Source organism: Pseudonaja textilis, chromosome 13 (genome assembly GCF_049901715.1).
Source record: "Pseudonaja textilis isolate UNSWEBS1 chromosome 13, rPseTex1.2, whole genome shotgun sequence".
Taxonomy (NCBI): domain Eukaryota; kingdom Metazoa; phylum Chordata; class Lepidosauria; order Squamata; family Elapidae; genus Pseudonaja; species Pseudonaja textilis.
Window position 1 is genome coordinate 7,840,822 of NC_142002.1, and position 19,103 is coordinate 7,859,924.

At 43.9% G+C, this 19,103-nt stretch overlaps 1 protein-coding gene across 9 annotated transcripts in view; it reads left to right on the forward strand.

The window, feature by feature from the left end:
* The window catches only part of AKAP13 (A-kinase anchoring protein 13), a 285,438-nt gene that overhangs the window by 109,572 nt on the left and 156,763 nt on the right, over nucleotides 1-19,103 (forward strand). For all 9 annotated transcript variants that reach the window (XM_087941336.1, XM_087941338.1, XM_087941335.1 and 6 more), the window contains exon 3: nucleotides 2,948-2,991. In XM_087941336.1, the coding sequence (XP_087797462.1) occupies nucleotides 2,959-2,991 (33 nt within the window). In that variant the 5' untranslated portion in view covers nucleotides 2,948-2,958. The remainder of the gene's footprint in view (nucleotides 1-2,947; nucleotides 2,992-19,103) is intronic.

A 19,103-nucleotide genomic window follows, 5' to 3' on the forward strand; every position in this document is an offset into this window, starting at 1 on the left:
TTTTTTTCCAGGTACTCCTCGCAAGGATCGGAGAACTTCAACTCGCTTTGCTGTCGTTGGCCCCGGGACTTCTGTATGCATTTCCGCCCCTTCCACTGGTTCCCAAGGTCATCCAGAAATTGCTAGACGAGAGGGTGGAACTACTTCTAGTAGCTCCTTACTGGCCCAGATGGCCATGGTTTACAGACCTCTGCAGCCTCTCTTTATCAGCTCCATGGAGAATTCTGCCAGCCAGGGTTTCATTAACTTAGGGGCCCCTTCAACATCCAGACCCTCAATGGTTGCACCTGACCGTCTGGAGGTTGAGCAGAGTTGTCTGAAGAGCAAAAAGTTTTCCAACAGCGTTATTGCCACTATCCAAGCCGCCAGAGGCCCCTCAACAACTCGCATTTACAATGCCACATGGTACAGTTTCTGCAAATGGTGTACCGAGTCTCGAACTGATCCCACCTCTCCTTCCGTGGCTCAAATTCTAGAGTTCTTGCGAGAGGGACTTGACAAGGGATTATCACCTAATACGTTGAAAAGACAGGTGGCGGCCTTGGCGTCAAGTCTCACTTGTGAAGGTCTGTTTTCTCTTTCCCATCATCCACGCATATGGACTTTCCTTCAAGGAGCCACAAATTTACGCCCTCCAGCGGTATACTGTTATCCCACCTGGGACCTTAACAAGGTCCTTGTCGCACTCACTAAGGGCCCTTTTGAACCCTTGAAATCGTCAAGTCTACAATTTCTGACGTATAAAGTAGTCTTCCTTGTAAGCGATCACTTCTGCTTGTCGTATTTCGGAGATTGCAGCCTTGTCTGTCAGGCAAGATCTTTGTGTTTTCAACGCTGACCGGGTGGTCCTTCATCGTGATCCTACATTTATACCCAAAGTTAACTCGGTCTTTCATAGGGCACAAGAGCTGATACTTCCTAATTTTTGCCCCAGACCATCCCAAGGGATGGAACTACAATGGCATAGGCTTGACGTGAGGCGAGCATTGCAAATATATATCAACCGCACAGCGGCTTTCAGAAAAACGGAGGCCTTATTTGTGTCCTTTCAGCCCAACACTCAGGGATGCAAGATCTCACCTTATACGATAGGCCGTTGGCTATGGGCCGCAATAGCAAAAACGTATCAGACTCAATCCCTGCAGGTGCCCAGGGGCATAACAGCTCATTCAACAAGGAGCGCTGCAACATCGGCAGTGTGGGCCACACAGGCACCAATAACTGAAATTTATCGAGCTGCAACTTGGGCCTCTCCATCGCCATTCATTAGACATTATAAAATAGATGTGTTTGCATCTGCTGAGGCTTCCTTTGGCAGAAGAGTTCTGCAACGGGTCCACAGGGACCAGGAGGAGATTCCAGGCCAGACGGAGTCCCTCCCGTAGGACAGGCCAAGCTTTGGTATGTCCCACTACTGGATGCTCTGAACAGCTCATGGGAAAAAGGGCGTTGGTACTTACCTGACACGCCCATTCTCTTTGAGCTGTGAAGAGCATCCAGCCCCACCCCTCTTTTTCCGTCTGGTGGGGTCCTGTTTCGGCCAACGAGTTGTTAGGGCATTGAGGACGAGGGTGGTTAAGTATTTCATCTTCGCCAAAACTGGGGAATGCTGGGAAGGAGTATTGTGGAGGAGGAGGAGCGTTCCACAAATTAAGCCCACTGAAGCACCTCCCACTACTGGATGGTCTTCACAGCTCAAAGAGAATGGGCATGTCAGGTAAGTACCAATGCCCTTTTTCTCCCCCACCTCAAAACTGTTTTGAAGTTGCCTGGCTGAAATTCTACCTTTGATTAACAAAACAATATTTGAAACGTTTATAAGGGACCAGGATTCATTTGATGGTTGTCCATTTGGGAACAAGTATGTAAAAAAAAAAAAAGTAGTTTTGCAAATGTTCTGGTACCTGTCAACTCTGAATCTAACCTGGCTGATGCCATCTTGTGCTGCTTCATAGTTGCCACGCACTGTGGGGGAAAGATGAGGGGGAAATAGTTACACGGTCTTGTAGACAAACTAAAGAGCTGTCTCATGGGAACCAAGGTCATCCCTACAGGTGGCAGTAGGAGGAGGCTGAGTGGCTGAGGGAGACCTCCAGCTGCTTTGATTGGACAATGTGACCCGTGACACCTGGGGAGGAAAACTTTTGCTCTTTTAATTACACGGGAACCGTGGGAAACTTTTAGAGTTGGTTTTCCACTGGTGGTGCCAATACGATGTATCCAATAAACATGTTCTCTAAGGAACTTGGAGTTCTGATTTCTTTGGATGCGTTACTCGGAACATTGACACTACCATAAAGCCGACTACATTTATTGTGATAGGAATCCTGGACAATTAGTGTGGTTCTTTCTAGATGTTTAATACTATATGTAGTGCTCCGTTTACAGCTGTTCAGGTAGTGACTGCTCAAAGTTTCAGCGGCATTGAGAAAAGTGTCTTATTAGGGACTCCTCGCACTTATGACCATCGCAGAATCCCCATCATGGTCACGTGATTGAAATCCGAACACTTGACAGTCAGGATGTATTTTATGGTGGTTGCAATAGCAACTTGGAGTCATGTGATCACCATTTGAGACTTTTCCAGGTGACTTTTGACAAGCAAAGCGAATGGGGAAAGCCAGATTCGCTTAAAGACTTCACGATTCACTAAACAACTGGTGATTCCCTTAGCACTGGTGGCAAAAAAGCAATAAAAATTCTGGTCTTAATTATAGTTGTAAGTCAAGGACTCCTCTCTATTGCTTCCCTAATCCTTGCCCCAGTGGCTGGAACAATAAGCTAGAGAGGGGACTAGGGTATTTTAATCAGTGGTCTGTTGTTTATTATTATTGTTGTTGTTTATATTATTATTAACATTGTTATTAACATTATTAACAATAATTAACAATAATATGTGTTCCTAGACTAATGTTTGTGTTTTTGTTTTTATTTTTTCTCTCTTTAGCATTCTGGGTCATGAAACTTAATCCACAGCAAGCTCCATTGTATGTGAGTAAACCATATTTTTTTTCAATTTACATTTCCCATCTGGGGATTGAGACATTAGGAAATCGTTATGGCTTATCAATCACTGAATCAGATGGATAATTTTAATAATTAAAACCTGTGGTGTAATGGATGTAGGTGTGTTGGCAATATTTGTGCCTCAGCTTGGAATGCTTGTGAGCAGAATTTAGGTGAGCAAAAATTGTGAGCAGCTCTTTTCTGTAAGGAATAACATGTAAGGAATATTGTAAGGAATAACATTCTTTCTTTGGAGTTCTCCTAGATACTCCGATGCTGGTGGAGCTCTGAGTTGGTTGCCTTTTCCACCACTATCTAATGATCTTATGGGCACCAAAAGTAAGGTTATAGGCACCACAACAATTCCAGAAATAATACTTGATTATTATAGGATGTATGAAGACAATCTTGAAAGCCTGCTCACAACCCTCACTGGCTCTTTTGAAGGACAACCAGGTCAAACCAAGCGTCTTCTGACTCCTTTCTTATACTTTCTACTTCCTGATCAATTGTTTTGCCTCCCCGACTTCTTTCTCAAGACCAGAGCTAAATCCCTGGGCCGTTTTCCCCCTTGCTTGCCAAAAGACCCAAATCTCCACGAGGTTTTTGACAACCTCATCTCGAAGAGATCATATTTATGACCTGCTGATTTAACTACAGATTTCTGGCGATTTACAACAATAAAGGCATTATCTCTGCCCATCCTACATCTTCTCACAAAATGCTCCCTCTTTGAAGCAATGATATTGCCTTTTTTGTTGCATTGCCTACACTTTAGAACAAGTCTCTTTTGTGTGCATACTTCCACCTCACAAACCTGATTCAAATGTCCTCAACTTTGTTGAGCCATATTCTGGGACACCGAGTATATGATTGATGAATCCCAGCTGCATAATGTTGACATATTGTCTTATGAGTTTCTTTCTTATTGGCAATGTATGGGTTTTTATTTGCAGTGTGGGGTGGCCTTCTTGATGTGCTTTACCCAGAGCAATGATTATGTGAATCATAGGTTCAATACATCTTTTAAATAACTATATAAGTCAAATAACAGAAAAATTTAAAATCCCCACAGAAAAGGTCAACCTTAATGGCTGAGGTATCTGGATATGTTTGATTGGAATACCTTTGATTGAAATGTTGAAGGAAGGACCCTGCGTTCCTTCTGTTATGACAGGGGCTTCCTTTATTAATCTCATTTGATAAAAAGGAATGCTTTATCAGCTGGCCTTCTTTTGATCCATGATTTACCTTGTGGCAAGATGTAGAGGTGGGAGGGAAATATTTTTTGGATGACAAAGGAAGTCTGTATTTTTACAACCAGGACTGCATCTTCAAATGCCTGAAGGTGATTCTATAAGTAAACCGCAGATCTAGCGGCTCGTCTGTCATCCTTTTTTTGTATGAAAATGTTTGGAAAGTAGAAGAGGCAGTGCAAGAAGTTGAGGGATAGTGCCGAGAGGGATTTGTCTGGACAGACAAGAACAAAAAGGATGTTACACATTTGAATCATCCTTTACTTATTTTGGAGAATGAGATTGAGGAAGCTAGGTATATCTAGACCAGTGGTTCCCAAAGTGGGTGGTACTGCCCCCTGGGGAGGCGGTGGGATGCCTTAGGGGGGCACTAAGAGGCAAGGGGGCTGGCAGGGGGGCGCTAAGAGGCAGCAGGGGGGGCGTTCGAGGCGCCGGCCCTGCAGGTTCACTCATTGACTGTAGCACCACTTCAGAGCCTTTGCCTCCAATGTGGTGGAATCTTACATGCTGCCATGGCCGTGTTCGATGCACCGCCCCCCTGCTGCCTCTTAGTGCCCCTCTGCTGGCCCCCTTGGGGACGCTAAGAGGTGGCAGGGGGGCATTCAAAGTGCCGGTCCTGCAGGGAACATTGACTGTAGTACTGCTCTGGACCCGGCGCCTCCAATGCGGAAGCGGTGGCACGTTATGTGCCACCGCAGCAGCATTCAATGCATCGTCCCCCTGCCACCTCTTAGTGTCCCCAAGGGGGCTGGCAGAGGGGCACTAAGAGGCAGCAGGGGGGCATTTGAGGCGTCAGCCGGCCCTGCAGGTTCACCCGTTGAGGTGCCGGCTCTGGAGCGGTGCTACAGTCAATGGGTGAACTTGCAGGCCTGGCGCCTTGAACACCCTTCTGCCACCTCTTAGCATCCCCAAGGGAGCCAGAAGAAGGGCGCTAAGAGATGGCAGGGGGGTGGCGCATTGAAACGCAGCTGTGGCAGCATGTAACATGCCACCGCTTCTGCATTGGAGGCGCCGGCTCTGGAGCGGTGCTAGTCAATGGGTGAACCTGCAGGGCCGGTGCCTCGAACGCCTCCCCGCCGCCTCTTAGCCCCCTTCTGCCGGTCCCCTAGGAAATGCTAAGAGGTGGCAGGGGAACGTTTGAAGCGCTGGCCCTGCAGGTTCACCCATTGACTGTAGTAATGCTCCAGAACCGGTGCCTCGAATGCGGCAGCACGTTGGGAAAAGCTGCTGCCACCGCTTTCCCAAAGTGCCGCCACTGCCGCATTCCATCTGTCCGTCCATCCATCCATCCATCCATCCATCCATCCATCCATCCATCCATCCATCCATCCATCCAAAAGGTCTGTCTGTTCACCTGCCTGCCTGCCTTCCTGTCTGTCTGTCTGTCTGTCTGTCTGTCTCTCTTATTTTCTCTCTCTCTTTCTCTCTCTCTCTCTCTTTCTCCCTTGTCTCTCTACTCTATTTGTCTCTTCTGTATTCCCCTTTTCTGTTGCTTTCCAGTTTTATACTTATTTTTCAAATTATTTTTCTTTTCTTTGGTTGTTTTTTTAAGTCTTAAATTCTCCATTCTCTTTCCCCACTTTCCTTTTTCTTCGCCATATAAAATTGCTTGTTCATTAAAGATGGCTTCTTCTTTGCCCCAGTCTTCTTGTTTTGCAGTCTTTTCTTGTTGTTTCTCATAGTTCCATAACTCCATTTCTAAGAATTGAAAAACGAAGCCAAAAGAACCCTTCCCTTCTTGTGCATCTTCTTTGTACTTTTTAAGTTCCATTTTCAATTCATCCAGAAGTGGTGCCATTGTATAAATTTTTAAATAACCACCCGATTGATTTTAGTCATTCAAATATAATAACCAAGAATCCAAAGATCACCAAATAATCCACATACATGCAAGCTGTTTCTTTTTTGCTCTTTTTTTTCACTTTCTCTTCCTGGGGTTACTATTTAGTTGCAAAGTTTCTGTTAAAATGTATCTTTTAGAAGTCTTGTTGAAGTTTTACTGTAGATTCTTTTTAATTCCAGGCAGTCTCCTCCCTCTTCCAGATCCTGCCCTTATTCTTTTTCTCTCCCTTCCTGCTTATGAAAAAGAAAATTTTTAATGTCCAGAAATCTTTATTATCCCTTTGGCATTTTGTTTTATTTTCAGCTTAATTGCCTATTGATGTCAAAGCGGATTTTTTCCGATTTCTTGTTTAAGTCTCTTAGTTGTCACTATAGGGAAGGAGAAAGAAGAAAAAAAAAGCCAAACCTTTCCCTTTTCACTTTCCTTCGCTGCTTTTGTCTCTTTTTTGGGAGCGATGTTATTTTTTGTAAGTTTAAATTCCAGGGTACCTTGGTTGTTGCTTTTACAATTTAACCCGGTAAGCCAAAACTTTCACTTCTTATCTTCCTCCTGCACATTCTTTTCCGGTCGAGTTCTTCTTTGTGGTGGCCATTTCTGACCACCGCTGCAACTGCCTTTGGGAAAGGGAGTAATGGCCAGCTGAGGAGGAGAGATGCGGCCCTCCTCAACACTGCTGGCAGTCTCCCCCCTCTTCACCACCTCTACGGGGTGGCTTAGCCCCGAAACCAGCCAGCTCGGGGCGCTCCAGCGGCGAGCCCAGACAGAAACCGCACATGATCGCGGATTTCTGTCTGTCGATTTCTGTCTGTCGCATCATCCTTATTATTGTTAAATATTAAGCTTATCTTATCCAATTCCAATTTATGTTATATTAATACATTCTCATATCTTACTTTACAATATTATCTAAAATTCTCATCTCATTTCTGTTGTCATTTCTCATATTACTTTTTTCTGTCACATTTGTCATTTTATCAATCATCGGTAAATATAATTGTCCCCTGTGGTTAATAATTCGAGCTAACACCTTCATTCTACCTTAATATCAATCTCCCTATCTAGTATATAACACAAATATACATACATACATACATACATACATACATACATACATATTCTCAGATTCTGCATTATATTTTCTCAAACCTTATGAATCATCTATACATTACAAAATACTATTTTCAATATATTCTTATACATCACAACTTATTACCTTATGGAATCTCCTTCCTTATCCTTTTTTTCCCCACCCGTTATCTCTCACTCTTTGGACAATGTACTTTCTTTTCATCCTTGTTTGTTTCCTATTCCTCTTTGTTTTCTGGTCCTTTCTCTTAATTCCCCTTTTTCCCATTCTTATTCCCCTCCATTTCTCATTCCAGTTATTAAACTTTTCTCTCTCCCTCTTTTGATTTTTCTTTTGCCCTTTTTCTGCTTTTTCCCTCTCCCTTTATCCATTTTCTGAACCATTCTCCCTTTTAACATCCCATCAGACCACAAATTTTTAATTCTAATTCCTTTTCCCCGCTGCTTAAATAATTGTTGTTCATCTTGTCCTTCAGTGTTGGCTTCTTCTTTATAAAACTCCTTCCTCTCTGGTTTATTTTGTTCTTGTGTATGGTGAGTCACCACTTCTAATTTCTGTAGTACATAATTGCACATTTCAAGCTTAATTTTTATCATGTTCCTTATATCTTGAAAATTCAATCTTGACTCTTGTAAGTCTAATCTTATATCAACAAATAGTTTCTCCATTATGTCTTTTCCTTTTTTCCCTTTTCTTTCCTTTTCCTTAATAGTTAAAATCCTCTTCTTTAATAGATATATTCAATCCCAGAGTTCAGTATATTATTTCAGCTAATATCTTTTGAATTTATTTTCAACAATCCATACTCTTGAGTCTTTGTTTGGATGGTTCTATAACAATAATAAAGTTTCTTTTATTTTCTTTCGAGTTCCAAAATCCAAACTCTTGAGAAGACCAGACACTTTTTAAAACGTACTGAAGTTTTCCTGTACCATCAGGTGGTGCTCTTGAGTCTTTTTACCTTTAACTTTCTTTATTGAATATAATACTTTTATTAAGTTTGCTAATTTCAATCATTAGTTATTATTTCTTTTCTTTTCAACACACTCAATTTCAGCATTCAATTATGCCCTTTAAGTGCCCATAATTCAATAGTTATCCAGTTTAATTTCTAAACCTTTGTTGTGTTAAAGTATTTTCCTTTAAATTTTCTCCTCCAAATTATTCTAATCCAAGTTTTATAAGATCCAATTTCTTTCTCACTTTCTCTGGTCACTGCTTTCACACACTTCCCTCCAAGATAGCCCTTTATTTTAATATCAGGGTACCTCAAAAGCGATGTCCTTTGCCTGGTTCACACTCTGCTCGCTACTTCTGTGCTCCAGCACAAAACTTAGTTTCCTGGAGTGTTCTTCGTCTTCGTGGTGGCCATTTTAGGACCACCGCTGCAGCTTGCCTTTGGGAGGGATTTTCCTGTCAGGGAGGGGAGTTGTGACTCCCCTCCACCCTCCAGGCAATTTCCCCCTTCACCACCCCACCAGGGTGGTTCTGGTCCTGATCAGGACCCTCCAGTAAGTGAACTCAAGCGAAACCACGCACAATTGCGAATTCCACTCTGATTCCGATGAGGACCAAACTGGAAGTCTCCCTTCCAGCTTTATTATTCTATGTAATGTACAGTCAGATGTGTCAATCGACAAATCCCAGTCCTGCTCACCGTTAGCCCAAGCTGATAAGGGAATTTATAAGTTTTAGTTGTATAGAACCTGGAAAACCCTAGATATCTGACCACGAGTTTTAAATACCAAGAGTGCTTCATTCTAACAAAATAGGAAGACATCAGTAATGCTATTTCATTGGTTTGAGTAGCACATCGTAATAATCCACAAGGTGATTTTTCCCCATTGTTTTTCTTAGCCTATTGCAGCAGCCCAGGAGATTGTTGTTTATTTGATAAACCATAATCAGGCACGCAGCATCATATGAAAAATGAACTTTGTTATTTCATTGATCTATATGAATTTTTAACTGGAGCTAATCTAGTTTGCTTTCAAAATTTATACAGACGATGGGATTTTCTTGTAACTCAAGAGAATAGTCTCTTAATCCCTGACTGCAAAATGAAGCTGCAGGGAAATATGGAAACTGTTTTGGGGTTGGCTTGCAATATGTGGAGTGAAAGCCTACAGACTTGGCTGATGTCTAGAAGAGAGGCATTTTTGCTCTGACATATTATCTCCCAGAATCCTTTGTCACTTACCCAGAATCCATGTAATTGACTGCAGCATGGTCTCTTAGGATCCTTTGCAACAACTTATCGCAGAGTTCTTCGTGGCATGGAGAAGAGGTTGCCGCTAAGTTTTTAAGGAAAACTGACCTACCTCATTGCTCAAGATTTGACAACCTCTGGATTGAACTGTTGAGCTTGTTACACATGGGAATTTGGGACCCCAAGCCACTCATTTTTCAACTCTGTGCTTAACTTTTTTTTTTCTCTCTCAATCAGCCTTGGATGAGAACAGTGGAGTACCACCCTGTGGCTTCTGTTAAACCTGCCCCATAGCTTTTAACTGTGATCCCCCAAATTTCTTCTCCCATCCCTGTTTTCCCCAGCTTTGCTGGCTGGGGAATTCTGGGAATTGAAGTCCACATATCTTCAAGTTGCCAAGGTTGAGAAAGACTGGTTTAGAAAACTTGGATGTTTGAGAACATGAAAGTCCCAAAGCTGCTCTGTGAGAGGACAATGGACTCTGTCCCCCCTTCCCACTGTTCCTGTCTGTGTTTTAGAATAAGTTGCTAGCACATTGTCTGTTCCTCACTCAAAAGAATACTTTTACATAGATTGCTTCATGAAAGTTCAAAAATATAAGTCATATTCTGTATGATTTCATTGCACTTTTTTTGAAGGAAAAAAACAGGCCATTTTATATATCACAAACTCTTCCTACCAAGTTGTATGCTCTTAATAAATGTTGCCTCTGGCTGTTGCTTGCTTGTCAAAAGACTCGATGAAAGGTACCAGAGAGGTTTTTATGTACACCTTCTTGGACAATTGTCCTTGAGCATTTGTGATATGGTTTCATAGCCAGCTGTGAGGTGAAGGGTTGCCAATTGCCCCCCTTCCCAGTAACTTCACAGTTTTATATTAATCATCCAGCGCTATCAAGCAGAATGAATGTGTTATGAGTAAGTGTTGAATATTTGTTTTCTGCTTGACATTCTACATGTAGTAATAATAATAAAAAAAGCTTGCCCTTCAGTCTAAAGCAAAAACAGCCCAAGCCATTGTGTTGACATGTGGATTTCTTTAAATTAGTTGGAGATTGGAAAGAGACTGACATTTCTCTGTAAGAGGTACAACATGTGTCAAAACAGGAACATTTTCCAGTTGCATGACCCTTATATTATCCATGGCTCACCAATGTGCTTGCTAATAATTTGATTTGTCTAAAGAGAGGATGGCATTGAAAGAAAACTTTACTCTTTCTTCTGATCCAGGAGAAGGTACTTCCAATTAGAATTCTTATATTGTCAGGTGCAACAAATCAGGACCATGCATTAAGTAGTTCAGAAGATTTGCTGCTCAAAACTGTACACAAGAATTTGGTCAACTGAAGTTCAGTACTGACTTGGTGACAGATGAAAAGGCTAATGGAATTTGAGAAGGGTTGGATTTAGACCATTTGTAGGAATGTAATGACTCTAGGCTGATGTTTTGTTTAGCTCAGCCCTTCCAAGCTCTTCCTGCTGTTCTCCAACATCAATCCTTTCCATTGGCTATTCTAGCTGCTGGGACTTGGAATCTATAAGAAGAGTTTGGTTGGATTAATCCAAAGTCCATCTTAGTCCAGCATTCTGTATTTCAGTCTAGACAACCAGGTGGCTCTGAAGTGCTCACCTGCAGATGGAGACACAACCATCTCTGCTATTATTTCCCTGCCACATGAATTTGGAGATATGCTTACCCCAATCTAGAAGAAATATTGGGTTCAGGGGTCTATGATTGCCCTAATTAAATCATGAGCCTTGAGCTATAAACCTGGGTAGAATTGTCTTCCATGAATTTGTGCAGGCTCCTTTATAGTCTTCAGGTGATTAGCCAACTCTGTGACTTCTAATGAATTCTGCAAGTTAATTGTGGTTAATTAGGTCCCAAACTGAGATGATTACAACTAGGTCATAGATTGCTCTGCAGCTCACTTTATATCCAATGTTCTTGAATACAGATGGAGCAAATAACCTTGTCTAGGACAGGAGTATGGAGATAACCTCGAAGAATGAATACCAGAGCAGTTAGGTGCTCTCTGAGCTTGCTTGTTTTCTTCCAGATGTTTCATTACCCAAAGGAGGTAACACCATCAGTTCTAATAAGGAATTACTAGTCCTTACTAGCACTGATGACGTCACTTAGTCTGCAAGAAAACAAGCAGGCTCAGAGAGCACCAAAGACCCCTCATGTCAATCCTGAGCTATAAATATTCCCCTATATTAAAGGACTCTATTATTACACCCTCTAACAATAGAGTTCCAACGTTTCCCCCAGTGTCCCGTCCCCCACAATGTGTCCTGATGATGGTTCTGCCAAAGAGAACTTAATTGCTGTGAATTGGGTGGATGCACCTTTATGTCAGAAAGTTCCATCAGTTCCATATTGGTTTCTAATACTGGGCTTTGTAGAGAATGACTAGGCTGAGCCAGAGGGCAGGGTCAAACCCATCATCAGTTTGAAGTCTCTATATCCCTATAAGAAACCTAAATCCAGCCTCCTTTGAAGTCCATTGCCATTAGGTAAAGGTAAAGGACGGTATACCATTTCAGACAAGTAACTGTCGACAGTAGTCTCTTCTTAGAAACCTCCCGTAATGAAACACCCACGAGATGTCTGATGGCAAGTTGTTCCACTAGTTAATTGTCCTCACTGTTAGGAAGTTTCTCCTTAATTACAGGTTGCTTCTCTCCTTGGTTAGTTTCCATCCATTGTTTCTTGTCCTGCCTTCTGGTGCTTTGGAAAATAAGTTGACTCTTTCTTCTTTTAGGATGGCTCCCAAATAGTGGAATACTGCTATCATGTCACCCATAGTCGTTCTTTTCTCTAGACAAGTAAAGGTAAAGGTTCCCCTCGCACATACATGCTAGTCGTTTCCAGCTCTAGGGGGTGGTGTTCATCTCCGTTTCAAAGCCGAAGAGCCAGTGCTGTCCGAAGACGTCTCCGTGGTCATGTGGCCGGCATGATTAAACACCGAAGGCGAACGGAATGTCTTCTCACCAAATGGTCCCTATTTTTCTACTTGCATTTTTACATGCTTCCGAACTGCTAGGTTGGCAGAAGCTGGGACAAGTAACGGGAGCTCACTCCATTATTCAGCGCTAGAGATTCAAACTGCCAAACTGCCAATCTTTTCTGATTGACAAGCTCAGCGTCTTAGCCACTGAGCCACCGTGTCCCATTGACATTATCTGGCGCCAACTCACCTTGACTGTTAGGAGATCAGATTCTTGTGTATTGGTAGCATGAAATAAACTTATAGTACATTTGAAACTCTACCCTGGCTCCCGACTTCTTGCACCTGACAGGTTCTTCTCTTCATCAGAGGTTGAGGCTTCTACAAGAGTCACTTAGGTGAGATCAGAGGTAGTATTCAGCCGGTTCTGACCACTTCTGGAGATAAATTTTGAGTAGTGTGGAGAATACCACTTCTGACTGGCCCTGCCCCCGTCTATGGTCTGCCACCCGAGTCCCAGCTGATTGGCTGGGTCTTCTTTGGTTGCCCTGCACAGGAGAACGGAGCTGGAAAGCAGGTTAGTGGGGTGAGGAGGGAATGGGGATTTTGCAGTATCCTTCCCCTGCCACGCCCACCAAGCCATGCCCCACCCACTAAGCCACACCCACAGAACCTGTAGTAAAAACCTGTAATTGAATACCACCCCTGGGTGAGGTGGGCAGTTTAGAAACTGAGTCAATAATTAAAACAATCGAGAGGGCAGGATTCAAAAGAAACCAGAAGGATCCCTCTTGAAACCCAATTTTCTTGCTGCCCCAGCCCCTTTTAGAAATCCTTCCACACATCTCCACTTTCCCGGAAAGGTTTGTGACTCGAAAGGAAAGGCGGCTGTTTTCAGTGTCAGCCGAATGGCAGAAAACCATCTGTTTTCATTGGCAGCAGGGCACCCAGCCAAGTCAGTGTTAGACAGTCCAAACTAGGTACGAAATTAACTTATACTTTTCTTTGCTTGTCTGGGCCAGAAGTTTGCTTTGATCACGGAAGCCTTTTTCTCCAAATGAGACTTGGCAAGGCCAGCTAGTCATTTGTTAGCTGCTTTAAGTGAAGGGGGTTATAATAGCCACCTTGTGCGGTAGTGATCTCTAACAGATGACATTATTTGGGTAATAATAAACCAGGAAAAATAAACACGCTCAAATTAAACGGCTCTTTCGGAGCTCCAGGCTACCTTGCTGTTGCAAAGGGGAAAGCCTTCCTTGATGGCAAAATTCTGGATTTATTTAAACCAGGATGCCTTCCACTGAAAGGTGTGAGCCTGTCTTCCTAACAAACCGATTGGGTGGGTGGGAAATACAGGTAGTTTCTTACTTAACAGCCACAGGGGAGCCCAAAATTTATGTTGCTAAGCAAGAGAGTTGTTAAGTGAGTTTTGCTCTATTTTACAACCCTCCTTGCCACAGTTGTTACGTAAATCACTGCAGTTGTTAAGTTACTAACACAGTCGTTAAGTGAATTGGGCTTCTCCATTGATTTTGCTCATCAGAAGGTCACAAAACAGGATCGTGTGACCCCGGCACACTGCAACCGTCATCAATATGAGTTGGTTGCCAACCATCCGAATTTGGATCAGTGACCATGAGGATGCTGCAATGGCCATAACTGTGAAAAACGGCCATAAATCACTTTTTTTGGTGCCGTTGTAACTTTGAGCGGTCACTAAATGAACCATTGTAAGTTGAGAACTGCCTGCTTCTGCACTCAATCCTCTGGCATTTTCTAAAAAATGAGACAAGGGATATTTTGTTAGCTTTCCCAACTTTTCCCCAGGGGCGGGGAATCATTTTCGGAACGATGCAGAAAATGACCTGATTGAGCCTGGAGGGTAGGGTCAAATGCATCATCAGTCTGGAGTCCCTATGTTCCCCGCACCTACAAGAGACCTAAATCCACTTTTCCTAAAAATCCATTTACATTGCGAGTTTGCCTTGATCAGGGGTGTCAAATTTGATTTCATGGAGGGCCGCACCAGGATTGTGTTTGACCTTGATGTGTGTGTCTGTGTGTGTGTCAGTGTGTGTGTGGCCAGAGTGGGCATGGCCAGCTCAATGTCACTCATGTCAGGGTCACCTGTGGCGGCCCGAGCACTCTGCCAGCAAAAACAGGCTCCCTAGCTTCGTTTCAGGCTGCGACAGCCTCCTGCAACCCTCTGCCAGCGAAAATGGAGCTTGGGAGGGCTGCATATAGACCTCCCGAGCTCCGTTTTCGCTGGCAGAGGGTTGCAGGAGGCCGTCACAGCCAGAAATGGAGCTCGGGAGCCTGTTTTTGCTGGCAGAGGCACTGCAAGCCAGTCCCGCACTGGTCCCAGGGTGGCCCTGCAGGCCAGATTAAAGCACTCCATGGGCTTTATAATCATAGTGCATTCTGAACTCGATCCTGGTTCCTGGTTTCTTGTGCCTGACTTATGATTTTTCTAGTGATTAAAAGCATTTTGTTTGCTTTTGTTCCTGGTTTTTACCTTCTTCTTTTTTTGCCATCAAAGTTGAAATTCACCTATGAGCTTGGATGGCTGATCCCAACTCACACAGTTATTCTTCTGAGCGTTCACCCAAAAGTTGCTTGCTACCAGCACTCTCCTTGATGGTTACTGTTTCTCTGTGTCTGGTATTTGTGGCCTGTGGGTCAATCTTCATCTGGAATAAAAAACAGTATAATCAATCAGATGTGCCAATTGTTTTTATTTTGGTTTTGTTTGAAGGAAACGCCTGTTTCTTCCATGAGCTGTGAAGAGCATCCAGTAGTGGGAGGTACTTCAGTCTCTGCATGTCTAGGCTGGGCTTAATTTCTGGAATGCTCCTCCTCCTTCACGGGACTCCTCCCCAGCATTCTCCAGTTTTGGCTCAGCCTCGTTCAGGATAGGCAGTGCTTGTGATTCTTCCTTGGCTGAAACAGGAAAATTCGTTTCTCATTAGCAGGTTTGAAAATTGACCAGTTTGTCTTTAGGACTCTTTAGCCTCCTAATCGCATTACGATCTCCCGATGTTGGCTCTTTAACATCTGGCAGCCGGAGATCGCTCACATTGTTGGGAAGCGCTGATTCGTGCCCCGAAGCAGAGGGAGGCTTCAGCATTGTTCCGCACTTCCTCCCCACAACCGCTCTTTCTACCCCTGCCATTCTGATAGCCACAGAGTTTATTACATCTGAACAGCGGCGTGAGCGTTTTTGCTCACAACAGAGTCGTATCGCTCTCCTTCTGAACGCTGTCTGGGGGTGGAAGATTTAAATGCTTAGTTCTTTCCACCCTTCCTCCCATTTAGCCATATAGGAGAAGCTCTCTGAGGCTACTCCTCCACCCAGCAGAAGTTTGCTGCTGGGGAGCGCACCAAAAGTTTAATGGCCAGAGTCCATTGTTTTTTTTACAAAGAACTTGTGGCCGCACTGACTGTATTTCATTTCGTGCTGTGTGAGGTACTTTCTTTCCCAAGCAGAGGTTTATCTTTAGGAGCCCTTGGGATCATTACACCCTCATCTTTTTCTTACTATATTCGAGGCTATCTGTACATTTAAATTGTTGGCTTAACCCTCACAGCCCAATCAACCCAGCGGCACAACAGCGAGCACTTAGGCCTGTGTCCACCTGTTCAGGGAAGCTGTTGAAGGCCTCTACCTTCATTAACTTGGGCCTTTAGGCGTTCTCAATCTGGCTGTTTGGATTTTCAATAATTTTAGCTGTGTGCTATTTATTTGATATCCATATATATAGCTATATATTAGTGATATAATAATAATAGTAATAGTAATAGTAATAGTAATAATAATAATAATAATAATTCATCATCTATTCGGTATAATATTTTAATATCAATAAAATATTATTAGTGAGATACGACTCATTATAGATAGATAATTAAAAAAAAGAGGGGGAATAAAACATTGTCAGGGCAACCAGTCTGTTCTTAGATCAGGCCCCTGGGCGTGCCAACCGCCTCCACAGTATTGCATCAAATAACGAGCATACTGTAATTCCTTCAATCGAAATGGCAGGCGGTAGTAGCTCTCAGACCTCAACCTCGAAGGTCAAAGCTAAATCTCAGCACAAACCTAAGCTGACTAAAGGGAATTATAAAGCTTCAGAAAAAGATGCCAACAGGCACCATAAAGCATTAGAAAAGCAGATAGATAAGTGCACACGGGAGGCGCACAGGGCCTCACAGGACTTTCTGCCCCCCAGTCCAGGTCCATCTACCTCTTCCCACCCTCCTCCTCCCCTAGATCTCTCCCTCTCATCCAGGCACAGCTTCACTCTCCAGAGCCAACAGGCCCAGTTACCTGGAACACCAACCACGTGAAGGGCTCCCGAAGCTACATTCACTCCAATGGCTGCCGGTCTTTGACAGAACGACATTCTTCCAGAGGAAGTTCCAGAGAGGATGAAGGCCTGGATGGAGCTGGCAATCTGCCAGGGAATCGCATCAGGTCTTCAACACACAGATCGGACCAGGGAACATCCTGTAACTGCTGATTATGATTCTCAATCACTAAGGTTCTTGACCAGGTCGGAGCAACACTATACCCAGGTACAGTTACAGGGGGAACCGCCCCTCCAAGGGCTGACAAAGGAGGAGGAGGAGGCGGAAGAAGTGGATCAAATTGATCAAATGGAACAGATTGAATCAGGATCAATACATGACAGTGACCCGCTCCTGTTGGAACTGGACCCCTTAGAAAGGAGGATGTCTGAGGATGAGGGCTTCGTTCGCTATCAACCTGTATTTACAGGCTTATTCCACCCACAACTATTCAGATCATTCTTGTTTAATGCAAAAAACATTGCGCGCCTGAACAAGTCGGCCCCTCCTACCACTCCAACTCCTTAAAAAGAGGGACCAGAAGATCTAATTTTAAACCAACCAGTAGTCGAGGCAGATGTGATTCCAGTTCCTGTTTTCGGACCTGGTACAGAAACAATGGGCATCTGCAGCAGTGTACCCGGCCCCCACGGGATATGACAGGAAATATTTTAATTTGGCCCCTGATTTCTCAAAATTGTTGAATACTCGCAAGGTAGATAAACCTATAGTGGGATTAGCGTCCTCCATTTCCAGTGAAGCGCTGGGGGCATTAAAGCTGGAGGAAAAATGGGCTGAGCTAGCCCTACGCAGGGCCCATCAGTCTGATGCGTGGGCCATCAGAGCAGCCACGGCCGCTTCCTTCTTTACCTGTTCTTCTCTTAGATAGCTCTGCCTCTGATGGGAGCATGTCCCTAATTCCAACATTAGAGCACACCAAGATATTGCAAAACTTATAGCAGCTGCTGAATTCTCAGCTGATGCAACTTACCATGTGGTCATGTTTTCAGCCAGGACCATTAATTACTTCACATGTCACAGCGCGACACTTACTATGGTTAAAACATTGGCAAGCAGACATTAAGCACAAATGCAAGCTGGCTTCATCTCCTATTGCGGGAGACAGATTGTTTGGCCCTGCCCTTGACCTGCTGCTAACTGAAACCCGAAACATAAAGAAAATTCTACCTTCCCTTTTTCAGAAGTCAGATTCTAGAAACCCTCAGTCCTTTCAGAGGGGATACTTTCGGCCCTTTTATCAGGGACCCTTCTCACCCAGATACCAGAGACCCCCATCATTCAGACCAGGGCAGCAGCCAGAGAGGTCCGACTTCAGGGCTAGGAACAGAAGGGGTGGCCAATCCAAGAGATCCTTTCAAGGAGCAGGAAACGGGTCTTTGCGGCATCCAAAATAACTCCCTGGACCCGACTCCCATTGCCGCATGCCTTAAATTATTCGCGGACCAATGGGACTCATCAACATCTGGTTCCTGGGTCAGAGACACAATCAGACTTGCGCTGGAGTTTCAATCCACTCCCCCAGTCTTCTTTATGTCATGCCCTCTTTCCAGAGATCCAGTTAAACGCAATCTTATGGAAACAGCTATCCAACATTTACTGGATATACGAGCCATCCCACCAGTAGCTAACCAACCAACGAGGGCGAGGTTTCTATTCACATCTTTTTGTTGTTCCCAAAAGTTCAGGGTGGGGTGGGGTGGAAAGCGATATTAGATCTGAAATGTCTCAACCATTTCTTAGTATATCGCAAGTTTAAAATGCATACCGTGCAATCTATCTTACTTGGCATCAGAAAAAGTGACGTCCTCACATCCATAGACTTGATGGAGGCGTACCTGCACATTGCTATTCGGCCTTCCCACTATAAATTTCTGAAATTCTGTTATAATAACTACCATTTTGAATATGTGGCCCTTCCTTTTGGATTAGCTTCTGCCCCTAGGACCTTCCACTTCCACTGATCCCCAAGGTCTTCCAGAAGGTACCATCAAAGGTCCTCATATCTCTACACTGGTGGACCGGACCAGTCATCAACAGAAGTTGTCTCTTCAAAGAGCTCCACAGACTTACCATCACCATCGATGCCAGCCTGTTTGGATGAGGGGCTCACTTTCAATCGCTCACAGCCCAAGGCTGCTGGTCCTCCATAGAATAGTCGAGCAGCATAAACTGACTGGAGCTTCGAGCAGTACCCCTGGCTCTCAGCTTCTTTCTACAGGTACACAATCATCACATACTAATATTGACCGACAACGTAACAGCAAAAGCTCACATAAACAAGCATGGGGGCACACAGTCGAAACACCTTATGCGGGAAGCGGAGTGCTTGTGTTGTTGGGAGGAGAACTACCTGCTTTCCATCAGAGCAGAGCACATTTCGG